The 12,719-nt window shown below is 33.1% G+C and overlaps 1 protein-coding gene across 3 annotated transcripts in view; it reads right to left on the reverse strand.

The window, feature by feature from the left end:
- The window catches only part of Lpin (phosphatidate phosphatase LPIN), an 89,000-nt gene that overhangs the window by 2,725 nt on the left and 73,556 nt on the right, over window positions 1–12,719 (reverse strand). Inside the window, exons 3-16 of one of the 3 annotated variants that reach the window (XM_076404151.1) lie at window positions 11,897–12,067; window positions 11,723–11,839; window positions 9,785–9,979; window positions 9,504–9,730; window positions 5,610–5,803; window positions 3,862–4,119; window positions 3,338–3,446; window positions 2,996–3,266; window positions 2,770–2,941; window positions 2,506–2,636; window positions 1,944–2,332; window positions 920–1,034; window positions 756–859; window positions 269–623 (exon numbers count right to left, since the gene is read on the reverse strand). In XM_076404151.1, coding sequence (XP_076260266.1) covers window positions 509–623; window positions 756–859; window positions 920–1,034; window positions 1,944–2,332; window positions 2,506–2,636; window positions 2,770–2,941; window positions 2,996–3,266; window positions 3,338–3,446; window positions 3,862–4,119; window positions 5,610–5,803; window positions 9,504–9,730; window positions 9,785–9,979; window positions 11,723–11,839; window positions 11,897–12,067 — 2,568 coding nt within the window. In that variant the 3' untranslated portion in view covers window positions 269–508. The remainder of the gene's footprint in view (window positions 1–268; window positions 624–755; window positions 860–919; window positions 1,035–1,943; window positions 2,333–2,505; window positions 2,637–2,769; window positions 2,942–2,995; window positions 3,267–3,337; window positions 3,447–3,861; window positions 4,120–5,609; window positions 5,804–9,503; window positions 9,731–9,784; window positions 9,980–11,722; window positions 11,840–11,896; window positions 12,068–12,719) is intronic. The other 2 variants (XM_076404150.1, XM_076404152.1) reach the window with 2 other exon arrangements.

A 12,719-nucleotide genomic window follows, 5' to 3' on the forward strand; every position in this document is an offset into this window, starting at 1 on the left:
TATATTTGTATTGTTTTAGGTCTGAAGTATTTAATATATATACACTATATGAGAAAAGCATTAAAGCAGTACTGTTTGGTTAATAGAAGAAGCTTAAAAAGACTAAAAAGTAAATATTATCTTCTTTGATTTAAAAATTAATATTAATCCAAGCCGATATATAGAAATATATGGTGTCTATCAGAGTGTTAGTTAAAAAGTAGCAATGTCCACATGCTGTTTGATTATTCCAAACAATTATTTTTTCTTTTTTCTTTCTCTTGCTTACCATAAGTCCATCTAGTTTCTAATAGAAAAAGGTGCGCTTAGACATCTCGTGCGTTATTTGCATGTTGGCTTCACCGACCACCCTTATGCTATTCGAGTGTTTCGTACAATTAATTAGTGATAATGGAATGATAAGATGATATGTTTGAAACGAAACACACGTATAGCTTATACTAATTAATATCGATATATACATTTATACAAAAAATATTGCGATGTAAATTCAACATGCACTATTAAATTATGAATCTGATGCGCTAGAGTCATCCTCTTCATCGCCACTCGAATCCGAGGACACGATTTCGTTTAAAATAGGCGGAAACACTGTATTGACCTGCAATGATTGGCCAGTGTAGCTGCAACATCAAATAAAAGTTTGAATAATCGTGCGTCGTTACTGTACACCAGTTATTAGACAATTGTTCTAAAGCTTGCACCCAAAAGCATTGCATACCAACACCTAACTAAAATTATTCAAATCGACTAACCTGGATTGAAAGGTTTGAGTGAGTTCGTGCTTCAGTTCCCCCTTGGGATTGATAGTGAATATACGATGTTTAGGTATACCGACAGCTACATATGCCCAAGCGTCCTAAAAACAAAGTATATTTTATAAAAATGATTAACTAAAGACAATATATTAATTAGTTACGTTGATCTTGTTGCCATAGCCAGCGTAGAAGGGTTCAGAATCTGCCGGAAAGAGAGCTTTTATGTCAGACAAACAAGAGATCTTGAAAGCTTCTGGTTTCCTCTCGATTACTTCACTAAACAAAATAAGTTATGATTAGTAAAATTCAAATATCATATTTAAATATATACTTATATTAATCAATATATATTTATTTAAAATTAATATACATTCTTATTTCTTCACTTTGGATGAATAGTTTATTTGTTCTATATGAAACAATGCCAATCTATATGAGTTTCACCAGTTGAGCCCCACAAAAGTTTACAGTTTCCATTTTGTCCGTCCATTACGACGTTGGTTAAGATTTCAGAATCAAAAACGCGTTACAGAAAAATGGTAATACCTTATCACAGCTTATTTCATTCCATTTTCACATCGACCTGCCCTTATTTAAAAATCCTATATTTAAGCGTAATTGAAAAATGACAAGACGAATTGGCCTATCAATACAAATTGCCAATCTAATATGGAAAATTTCAGAGATGAACTGTACAATTTACAAGATCATTGCAACAAGTATATTGAAATTCAAGGATATTGTGTTGGATAGTAAAATGTATTTTTAACTACAAAACAGTTTTATTATCCAGCAAAAAAACCTCACTGAGAAGCTCAGTAAATAATAAAGATATATTTAACATTAAACTAGACGTAAAATCATACCCATTTTCATAGCATTTTCTGCTGCCACCTTTCAGTGTGATTCTTCTCATTCGTCTTACGTCATGTATTCTACGACGAAAAGAATTTTTGAAAGTGATGAGTGAGTGAAAATAAACTGTTATTTGATTTAAAATGTTTACTGAAAGAAATACAGGACATCAGAAGAAACTAACTAAAGAGGAGATATCTTCTTAAATACGACCGATATTCATTAGGTAAAAAATAAGTAACTAAAGGTGCGAAAATATAAATATAATTTAAGGTTCGAAGAAAAGCCTGTAAAATTATGTAAAATATAATGCAAAATTACTAAAATTACCTGTGGAATGCTGTGATTAGAGAAGTTGGATTTAGTAGCATCGGACCGTCTGGCATATTCATATCCTCTTGTTTGATAGATTTCAAGTATTCTCGAGTCGTACGGGCCTGTCCAATAGCTCTTGCACTCAAATATAGTAATTTGTAACCATTGTCTCTGATTTTGTTAAAGAGTTGAGCCACGCCGGACTGTGCCCAATCCTTCCCTACTATTGGCAAGAGATGACCCAAAACATCTGATTTTGTAATGGTCCCGTCGATATCCGATATCACGATCTTATCGTCCCATTTCCATTTGTACAGATGGCAATGACACCTGGTTGTTCCTTGATACGCTGTAGTCACACTGAATTGCACTTCATTCATTCCATCTCTCAAATTCAATGAAGACTGTAATATATTCATAAATAATAGTTAATTTTTAGCATAATTTTTTAATCAATTTAAAAATATATTGTTAAATATCTCATAAAAATATAAAAATTTCTGAAGACAATATGAAAACTTAATTGCCTAATTTTTTTCTTAATTTATTATAGTGACTTGACAATAAAGTGCCTTACTATTTGTTTAGAGCTAAGCCTCAAAGTTTTTCTGCATTTATCGGGTGATATCTTTGGGGATGTTTCTTCTTCGACAATCTCTTGCTTTTCAGTCACCTTCTGCTCCTCCTTGACTTCTGCAACTTCTGTAACTAAAATAATCGAAATAAATCAGGGTTTATATGTTAGAACTGTCGGGTTAAGCATGATCATGTTTTAATGAAACCACAGGCAAGCAAAGCAGCAGGTTTTCTATTATGTTTGTTTGCTAGCACGTGTACTAACCAGGTATCTCTACTTTGATTTCCTGCACTTCTTCGGCAACCTCCGCTGGTGCAGGTTTTATTTTAGGCTCCTCTTTAGCTGGAGTTGCTTCTCGGGATGACTTACTTCGCCAACTCCACCATGAGGATTTGTTCGTTTGAGATTTAGCTTCTGGAGGTTTATCTTTAGATCCCTGTAATATATATTATTTTCAACTCGAAATTCATAAATTTTATTATTAAAATACCTGTACTGCCATAAATGTATTGCTGAGATCATCGACGCAGGACTGAATTAGGGGACGTCCGAAACATATCGCACTAATGAGCATTGGGGATGCTACTTTCCAAGTGTAGAATTTGTCATGGATTTTAGCGACCATTTTTGGATTTTCTAATATGACTGGATTGTTACAAAAGTCAGAGAACGATACACGATATTCATCAAATCGCTCTTGAGTCAGATTTGGGTCCCATCCGCAAAGGGACAATAAAATTTCCTGTGGATAAGTTTGTACCCTACAACACCAAAATATAACAAGACATTGCATTAAAACTGAATTTAAAATAAGGCTAAAACTATAACTTACAGTTTAGTTTGCTCGTCGAAATCTGAATCAATGCTCTTGCATCCTTCAGCGCTGTTGGGGCTTTGGGTCAACGATGGTCCATTGCCTGATTCACAATCCATGTCGATATCTAAATTTTACATGTAACAGTAACACTTAATACAAGGCCAAAAAAAACATAAAAAAAAGCTCTGTGTATTCTACTAAAGCTATGTCTTTTTTGCAGTACAGCTGTACAATAGGTGAATGATCAATGGTAAGCAAAAGGTGTTGGACGACAATTATATACAGTAAAATTAGAACTATTGAAGCTTAATTAGTGTAATATTGATTAAGCTGCATGTTTAGAATATAGTATTTATTTTAATTTAGTTCTAATATTTATATTTGCTCTTTGCCGAAATTGAATTCTATTGAATTATACAATCAGCTATTTTGATTTAAATCATTTTAATCATATTAACTTTAACTAATTGATTATTGGCAGTTTTAACTAGAACTAAAAAGCACACCAATTCACTTGGCGATTAGAAGACAAAACTTACCTTCAGAGGTCTTTTTCTTTATCTTGCTAAAGTAAATGTCTGCTACTTCTTGATTTATATCGCCCGATGTAATATCTGACAAATAGACACCTCCTTCGTCAAACCGAGAGTTGTGTTTAGATTTCATAAATGAAAGCATATTGCTTAACATTGATTTATGGGCATCTTTGGCTGGCTCTTCATTGATGGGTGAGGCAGTCGGCGTTACATTGGGGAAACCACCCCATTCCCAACTTTTGGCAGGTTGCTTAGGATCATCTACACATTAATTATAAGATTATTCCTGCGTCATGCAAAAGTTTACTCTTTTAACACGAAATTAGGGCTAATGAACATTAAATTAATAAGAAAGAAATTATAATATTAGAAGATTCAATATCGTATATACTTATTATAATATTAAAGTAGTAGTCAGGTGGGCGTAGTTAATATAAAAGTTAACGATTCAAAATTCAGCGATTTTTTTGCGATATATAGCTAAACAAGATAAAATCACGTAGGAAAGATAACTATTATTAAAAAATAAACACATATTTAATTCTAAGTTAGATATTATAACACTACCTAATTGAGTATGAATAAATGGATAATTATTCATTATCATAATCTTGTATAAAGTACATGTTGCCCTTTATAAACATTCGACACTATACTAGATAGTGTCTTTTTCAATAGAAAAAAGGCGTTATATTAAAACAATAGATTAAAATAAAGAGTAGCAATTTTATACATTAACTAATGATCGGTGGTCGAAGTCAGACCATAAAAAATAATTATTATTTCTGTATAAACGAGTTATAACCATTATATACAATTTCTTCAATTTGTTCTGTAAGGGTTCGTCAGCGAACCGATTCATCTTCAGCTTGTGTTGTTTGCTTTAATTTCTTGCAGTCCCTTTCTAATTATTTTTTGTACGACTTTCTTTTAATTTTTTAAAAAAGGTGGTCATGTCTTTGTCCAAAAGGTCGATTTTGCTACAGAAGTCTGCCAGGAATTCGTTCATCGACAGTTCAGTAGTATATGCCACTTTCTTCTCTATCCCAAGTACTTGAGCAAGTACAATAGCATGAAATCTGTTAGTTGTCAATACTTTGGTCTTTTCTTCATAAAAAAGTGTTAAGCATATTAACATCTGCCGTTGGTAGATTTGCTCCTACCGCTCAATCTCCTAATCATTTGGTTTGGCTTGGTTCATACCATTCCAGTATGAATATAAAACCTTTATAATTGTTGTATTCAATTCACAGGCATAGTTTTTTTTTGTTTTTTATTCTTTTGGGCCTAAAACGTTGCCTCAGTTGACTCTAATTTATATTTTAGAATATTTTCAATATTGATAAAATTGATTGAACTTTAATGAAATCAATTACAGTTGTTTTCTTATTTTTAAACTATTAAAACGAATTAATTGGGAAAAATGCACACGCACAGTACAAAAAGTACTTTTTTTAAGCTCTTATATATTTATATTATTATGCCAATATCGATATTGATCAATATATTGAAGATGTAAATTAAGTAACACGAAAGTTGACAAGAGTCTAAACTAACAATCTTTAAATTAACTTAAAAGTTAACCCGTTAAGTAGTTAACAAACTAATAATTAACATTAGCTATTGACAACATTAACATTAACTAATGACATTTTTGTAAAGTTTAAATTCCTAATTTCTTGTTACGAAAATATCATCTCAGAAGCGAACAATAATGGAAAAAATGTTAGTGACAATCATGCTGCTATTACCTTTCATGCGAGGCTTCATCTCGATTTCGGAATCAGATTGAACTGATTCAATGTTCATTGGTGAATTAGATTTCGACTCCACATTACCAGATGTAAGCTCGGTGTCGCTAAAGAAATGGAAATCGGCATCTAACCGTTTCAAGTTAGTGGAATCATTTTGTGAGGAATCCATATCGACTTTATCCGCTTTTACCCTATAAAAAATGAATCACCATTAATATATATTCACAGGGATGCATATATGCACAGGAAACGGACAAAATATGATCACCTGATCTATAGGCAATATTTATACCATTTGCCATTTGCTTTTATCACAGATTGCAACTGTGTACAAATTCGTAGAATGTCTGAATAACACTTTGTGTACAAAACGTTGTGCCAAAAAATTCGTCAGTTGCTTCAATGATGTTGGAAATATACTCCTCACTCTCTGCTTTAAAACTTCCCATAACAGTACAATTATGTTGAGGTTTGGTGATTGTGTTGGTCAGAGAAGATGTATCATGATATTCTGATGCTCCTCAAACGAAGACTGAACCTTTTTGGCTGTGTGTTTAACTGTAGGAAGCAAGCAGTTCGGATCGTAGCATTCTTTTAGGGTTCTTCATACATAAACCCGACTGTACGAAATAATGTAAACAATGATTCATTGAACCATACCCCATCTTTCCAATCATAAGTTTTTTTGCAGCTTAGTGCTGGTTTCCGCTTTGAATGTTTGGTTTGTGGAGTTTCCGCCATACCCTTTTCGTCGAAACAGTAGGCAGATCGTTTTATGTTGTTTGGCAACAATCTTTTATAATATTTATCGGTCTCTGTCAGTTAACTGTCGTTCCACTCATTATTCCTCTTCGCCGATGATATTTCAACATGTCTTGTGCACGCTTTCATTACTGTGGATACTGTCGCTCGTGAAATGTTAAACAATATCTGAGAGATCACACATTTTATCGATAGTTTGTTTTAATCATAGTAGAAAATAACCTATAATACAGTGAAATATAACCTACAAGACTGTGAATATAAACCGCGCAAATACATACGCGTAGCATTTTTTACACGGAAGCAGTGTTGTCAATATGCAACAAGGTGTACTATATTGCCTGGTGTTCATGTTATTTTGTCTATCCCCTGTATGTAAACAACATATGTTTTATTATTAATATATTTTAAAGTGACTGCTTTATTCAAGAGAGTACCACTGATCAAAAACAATTGCAGTTAAATGGCTGCTTAGCTATGTACTCTTCTAATTCAATTCTGCAGTATAAAACACAAAGAAGCTGATAACAAAAACGAGTGAAATTCTTTCATATTCGACTTATTTCTTTTTTATTATTTTCTTTACTTTCTTATTTGTACTTTCTAGGGGTATGAACAGATATGTTACAGGTATGTTAAATATTATATTTTTATTTGAGTTGTAAAATTATGAGATACTAAAGAAATGATCTATTTGATTAAAATATTTTTTTTTGGAAACTGATTTGAAAATTAAAAAGAATTACACAGCTGTCAGTTTGTGAATTATAGCATTTTGAGTGAAGCAACTTTTGTTATTGTGAAGAAATTGGATAAGAAGGAATTTCGCTTGTCGATAACATTTTTTTTAAAAGGGAAAAAAACACAGCTGAAGCAAAAACGTGGCTTGATGCCGAGTTTCCGGACACTGCTCCAGGAAAATCAACCATCAAGGATTGGTATGCTAAGTTTAGACGTGGTGAAATGGGAATCGAACACGGTGAACGCAGTGGACGCCCAAAAGAGGCTATTATGGACGAAAACATTTAAAAAATCCACAAAATGATTTTGGATGATCGTAAATTGAAATTAAATGAAATAGCAGACACTCTAAAGATATTAACTGAACGTGTACATCATATCATTCACGAATATTTGGGTATGAGAAAGCTCTGTGCAATGTGGGTGTCGCGCGAGCTCACTTTTGACTAAAAACAACGACGACTTGATGATTCGGAGCAGTGTTTGAAGACGATCAAGCGTAATAAAACGTTTTTGCGTCGATATGTGACAATGGATGAAACATGGCTCTATCATTTCAGTCCGAAGTCCAATCGACAGTTATTCAAGTGGACTGCACACGATGAACCCGCTCCAAAGCGTGGGAAAACACAACAGTCGGCTGGCAAGGTTATGGCGTCTGTATTTTGGGATGCGCATAGAATAATTTTCATTGACTAACTTGAAAAAGGAAGGACCATCAACAGCGACTATTACATAGCGCTATTGGATCGTTTGAAGGACAAAATCGCCGAAAAACGGCCGCATTTGAAGAAAAAGAAAGTGTTGCTTTACCAAGACAATGCACCGTGTCATAAATCAGTGAAAACGATGACAAAAATCCATGAATTGGGTTTCGAATTGCTTCCTCATCCACCGTATTCTCCAGATTTGGTCCCCAGCGACTATTTCCTGTTCTCACATCTCAAAAGAATTCTCGCTGGGAAGAATTTTTATCGAATGAAGAGGTGATCGCCGAAACTGAGACCCATTTTGAAGCACAGGACAAATCGTACTACAAAAATGGTATCAAAAAGTTGGGGGGTCGCTATACTCAGTGTATCATCCTTGTAGGGAATTATGTTGAATAAAAAAAAGTAATTTTACCAAAAAAAATGTGTTTTACTATGGTAGTCCGGGGACTTTTCAATTGATCTGTTATGGTGGCTACCATAAAAGACCGTTGCCTTGGCCGACCAATGTAAAAGAAGTTTGTGAAATTCCTTAGTAGTCTAGATATCTCAGTATCTTTTATAATAACGGAATAGGCATGGTGACTAATTTTGATAAACTATTTTATGACAGCTACATATTTATTTTATCCGAGATAAAATTATTTCTGCAAAGAATGTATTTAAAACAAAAATTAACATTTGAAATGGTATCATTTTAAATGCGCGTAAAAGCGTTTGTACGGCTACAGAAGTAGACATTCTAATGTGTATTGATGGTGAGGGTAATGTAATTATACATTGGTAAAAACTCCATTTTCGACATGATGGTAGAAAAATTTGGAAAAATATGGTTGAATTTTGAAAGCGCGAACCAGCCGGTATAGCTAGAATATCGGTAATGTATTGCTGTGAAGACCGTTCTAATATAAATATTTACTTTAATTATGTCTAAAGTGTCTTGCAAACATAATATCAAGGTGTATGATACACATTTGTTTTGTGAGTATGTTAATAATTTAGTTCTTTTTTCAGTTATCAAATAATATGGGAAATTATATTTAATATAATCTGACGGATTTCATTCCTACAAGAATCAAATGCCACCAAGAGAAAAAAAATGGGATGGAAAATAGAAATATTCCAACTGAACTCTAAGAACTGTTGTTCACTCCTAATGACATTCTTCAAATACAAATGAAAATATTAATTAAATGGTTAGGTTATAAAAAGCTAATATCAAATATATGGTTTCTTTTTGACATCAACTATGCAAAATGAACATTTTGATAGTCCTGTCAAATACATTTACCACTGAATGTTATAATTATTAGCATACAATTTGTTATTAGCATTGTTTTAGCAAATGTGAGAGATACTGGCGATTATTCTATTATTGGGTACTCTTTAGATGTATCAAAATGATTTTGAAAGTGTGGTATTCAAAATCATATTTAAAAATGATTTTTTAGAATATGTCTATCATATATTATTATTATAAATCAATATTTTTGTAATTCTTTATTACAGTTATCATGTCTATTGTGGTTTTACAGAAAAGTGTCAAAATGTATTTAATCAAAATGGTACATACATCATTTATTGGTGTTTGAAACTGATATGAATAAATTCGCTTTGAAAAATAAAGGAAATAACTTTATTCATGGCCTATTAAAATTATTAAAGGATAAAAACGTACGGAGTTTCTTTGAGTTCTGGCTCAGAAGAATTGCTATCTAATGAACTTCGGTCGGTGGTCGATCCATTCGTCCTATTGTCCACAGCGTCGGATGTCGAGCTAGCAACATAACTGTTAGTCGACGATTTCCTGGTTGCGTTTTTCTTGCGCATTTTTTTACGTTTTTTCTTGCTGCTCTTGCTCTCGCTGAGCGGATCATCCGGAGTCTTTGATGGTGTCTTGTCCACCTAATATAACAAGTAAATACATCACAGAGAGTACGAACAGATATAAAAACTCACCGTTAACTGTTCGGTTTGGGCCTTTTCATTTTCCACTTTGCTCAGTGGTTCATCGAGGCTATCCATTTTGAATATTGTTTCGGAAACATCATTTTGACTATGACTTAGATCATCGTCATCGCTGCGTCTGGACACGGTGGTTGCTGATACGGTTATGTCCTCAGCTGATGTACCCTCGATGTTACCCAATTCAATCTGTAATATAGTTGATATTTAATTAATGTAAACAGCCTATTTTACTTATAGATATGCAATATATGAGCAACTTCTCTAATTTTGATCTTTCATAATCAATTCTAATGAATTTTAATGCTTCCATCGATTGTTTTACTCACAACATATTCAGCAAAAGTAATATTTAACATTTATAACGCTTTTCTTATCTTTTTTGAGGCTATCCTTGAAATGACCCATTTGTTGGTATTTTAATAAGAAATGAAGGGCTGCTCAGATAGGTCATGATTCATATGTGGAAAAAAGTTGTAATCACCAGGGGCAAGGTATGGTAAGGTAAATACGGCGGATGGGGTGGCACTTCCCATTTTAATGTTTTCACCGGTTTTTAACATGTGGTCGAGCGCTGTCATGCTGAAGAATAACATTATTGTGTCTTTGTTCGGCTTTTTTTTCAAATTGAAAGTGAAACTTCTCGCAAATACTATTTACTTGGTACAAATACAAATACACGCTTTCAGGCAAATATATATAGGGAATAATTTTGGCGTAACATAACTTACTAGTAGAGTCAATGTATGTATAAAATCATAATATTACATACTTATGGCTAGTGAAATCTGTTTAAAAAGAACGGAAAGTATTCACTAAGACACCTGGTAGTATTGTACCTTTGTTTTGAACAAATAACTACTAGTTTAAGCATGTTTTAATTCCATATTAGTGGAGTACATAACATAATAGACCAAACAATATTATGTAAGATATTTATGGAGACTTTTAAATTTATATTCTAAGACCAAAATAATTTTATTTATTCCATGTAAACTGCAACAGCAAACTTGAATCGTTGCCAAAACAATCGTAATTTTTGGTAAAATAATCGGTATCAAAATAAGACACCTTCACATAGCTAAAAATACCTTTAACCATGTTAATGTTATGAAAACAAAAGTACGAATACAATATATACGAGGATTGATCCAGAAATAAGGCTTCTATCAAATTCTGCACGGCTGAAGCTCTTGGCGGACCTTATTTCTGACTCGACCCTTGTAGGAATTAAAATATTTTCTCGCCTTTTTGACAATATGGCCATAACGTGTCGAAAGATGATGTTGATTTGACAATGATCCGATAATCGATCTACTTTTGTATTTCTTCATCATCTCAAAACCGTGAGACAATCAAGGAAAGCTGTATCGATCGGTAATCAGAAGGCGTTATGTTTGGTGAGGACGCTGACCATAAGCATAGCACAGCATCGATGTGTATGTTTCTCTTGGACTAACACATTTTGCTGGCTTTGTCTGGCTTTTTGCAATTGCACAAAAAACTCTATTTTTTAACTATTTAAACCACGATGTTAAAACAATTCTAAATGGCATTTTCAATCAACTGGTGTGGTAGCCATTTTCCTTTTGGGTTTTTCCCATATCATGTAAACATCTAGAAACAATTAATTCATCAAGTGCTCAGCTGTTTAAGAGTTTTTTGAGTTTGAACTGGGCTTTTGTCCAATCAATGTCCAATTCTTGCAATTTATTTATTTTGACGCCACTTTGTTTATTGCTTTTGATATTCTTTAGGTCTATTATTCTTAAGAGCAAATAAGGTTATTGGTGCAAACAAATATTGGTTTGATGAAAACAATAGATGTCATAAAAAATATCGATATATCCAAATAAAATTAGAAGATTTTTTGGCCAACTATTTCTACATATCTTCTATGCCATACGGATAATGAAATAAAATAATACAAACCTGTCTCTCGAGAAAATTTTCTATATTTGTTCTGGTTGTCATTTGATTATCCGCAGTATGTCTTCTCTTCTCGTAAGAATTTGTTTCGTTCTCCAAATTAAAACTTCTCCTTCTTCCCTGCAATATAATTTCGTGAAATAATGGTAATATCGCGGCGCGACGGATATAACTTACCTGATTTGTGAAAAGATGTTCCAATTCCGAAACTGGTATCGGCGAGGTAGCCAAGTGATCTGGAATATCATTTTCGCCATCATCCTCTAGTTCCTCTACGAAGAAGGCTTCTCCGCTCTCTCCTAATTTCATGTGAATTGTTAATGGCTCCCCATTCAGTTCTATATCCACCTGAAAAAAAAACAAAAACGATTAATAACGATTGACGAAAACAATTTAATAAAATTAAAATAAATATAGTCTATCCAAAGTTGCTGTCAACATACGTCATCAATATGTTTAATGTATTGCCTGCCGCAAATTGTAAATTCGATTTTTATTATATTTATTTCCTTCTCATTTTATTCTAGTTAAAAAGAGATACAATACAGAACACGTAAACGACTAGTTCTGTTAAAGTCGTCCGGTTGTCAAACCGGTTGTATGAAAAATTCCTCAAAACAATAGTGGTAAGGAGTTATAAACCGACAAACGTTGTCTTAACGCTTCGCTTGTTTTGATACATTTCAAATCGCTGTTTATTATTACTCTGGTTAGAAATGCCGATGCCAGACAGAACAGATTGCGTCTCTAATCAGTTACTTCCAACATGATAATCTAGGTAATGGAGGCCCCTTCTCGCCATAAAATTCGTTAGAGAGGAAAGCATTTTTACTGTTAAATATTAATTTGCTGCGGTTTTTGTTGAACATATTTTTAGCGTGTTGCAAATGCACTGAATATTTGCATGGACAGTCATTGAAATATCTCAAAAAAAGAATAACATGATCTTGGATTCATCGAAAAGAAACCATCCTCATACGAAGCGGGTGACAAATCAAGA

This window comes from Rhynchophorus ferrugineus, unplaced genomic scaffold (genome assembly GCF_030347505.1).
Source record: "Rhynchophorus ferrugineus isolate W39M unplaced genomic scaffold, kcgeb_rfMv2 rfM4, whole genome shotgun sequence".
Taxonomy (NCBI): domain Eukaryota; kingdom Metazoa; phylum Arthropoda; class Insecta; order Coleoptera; family Curculionidae; genus Rhynchophorus; species Rhynchophorus ferrugineus.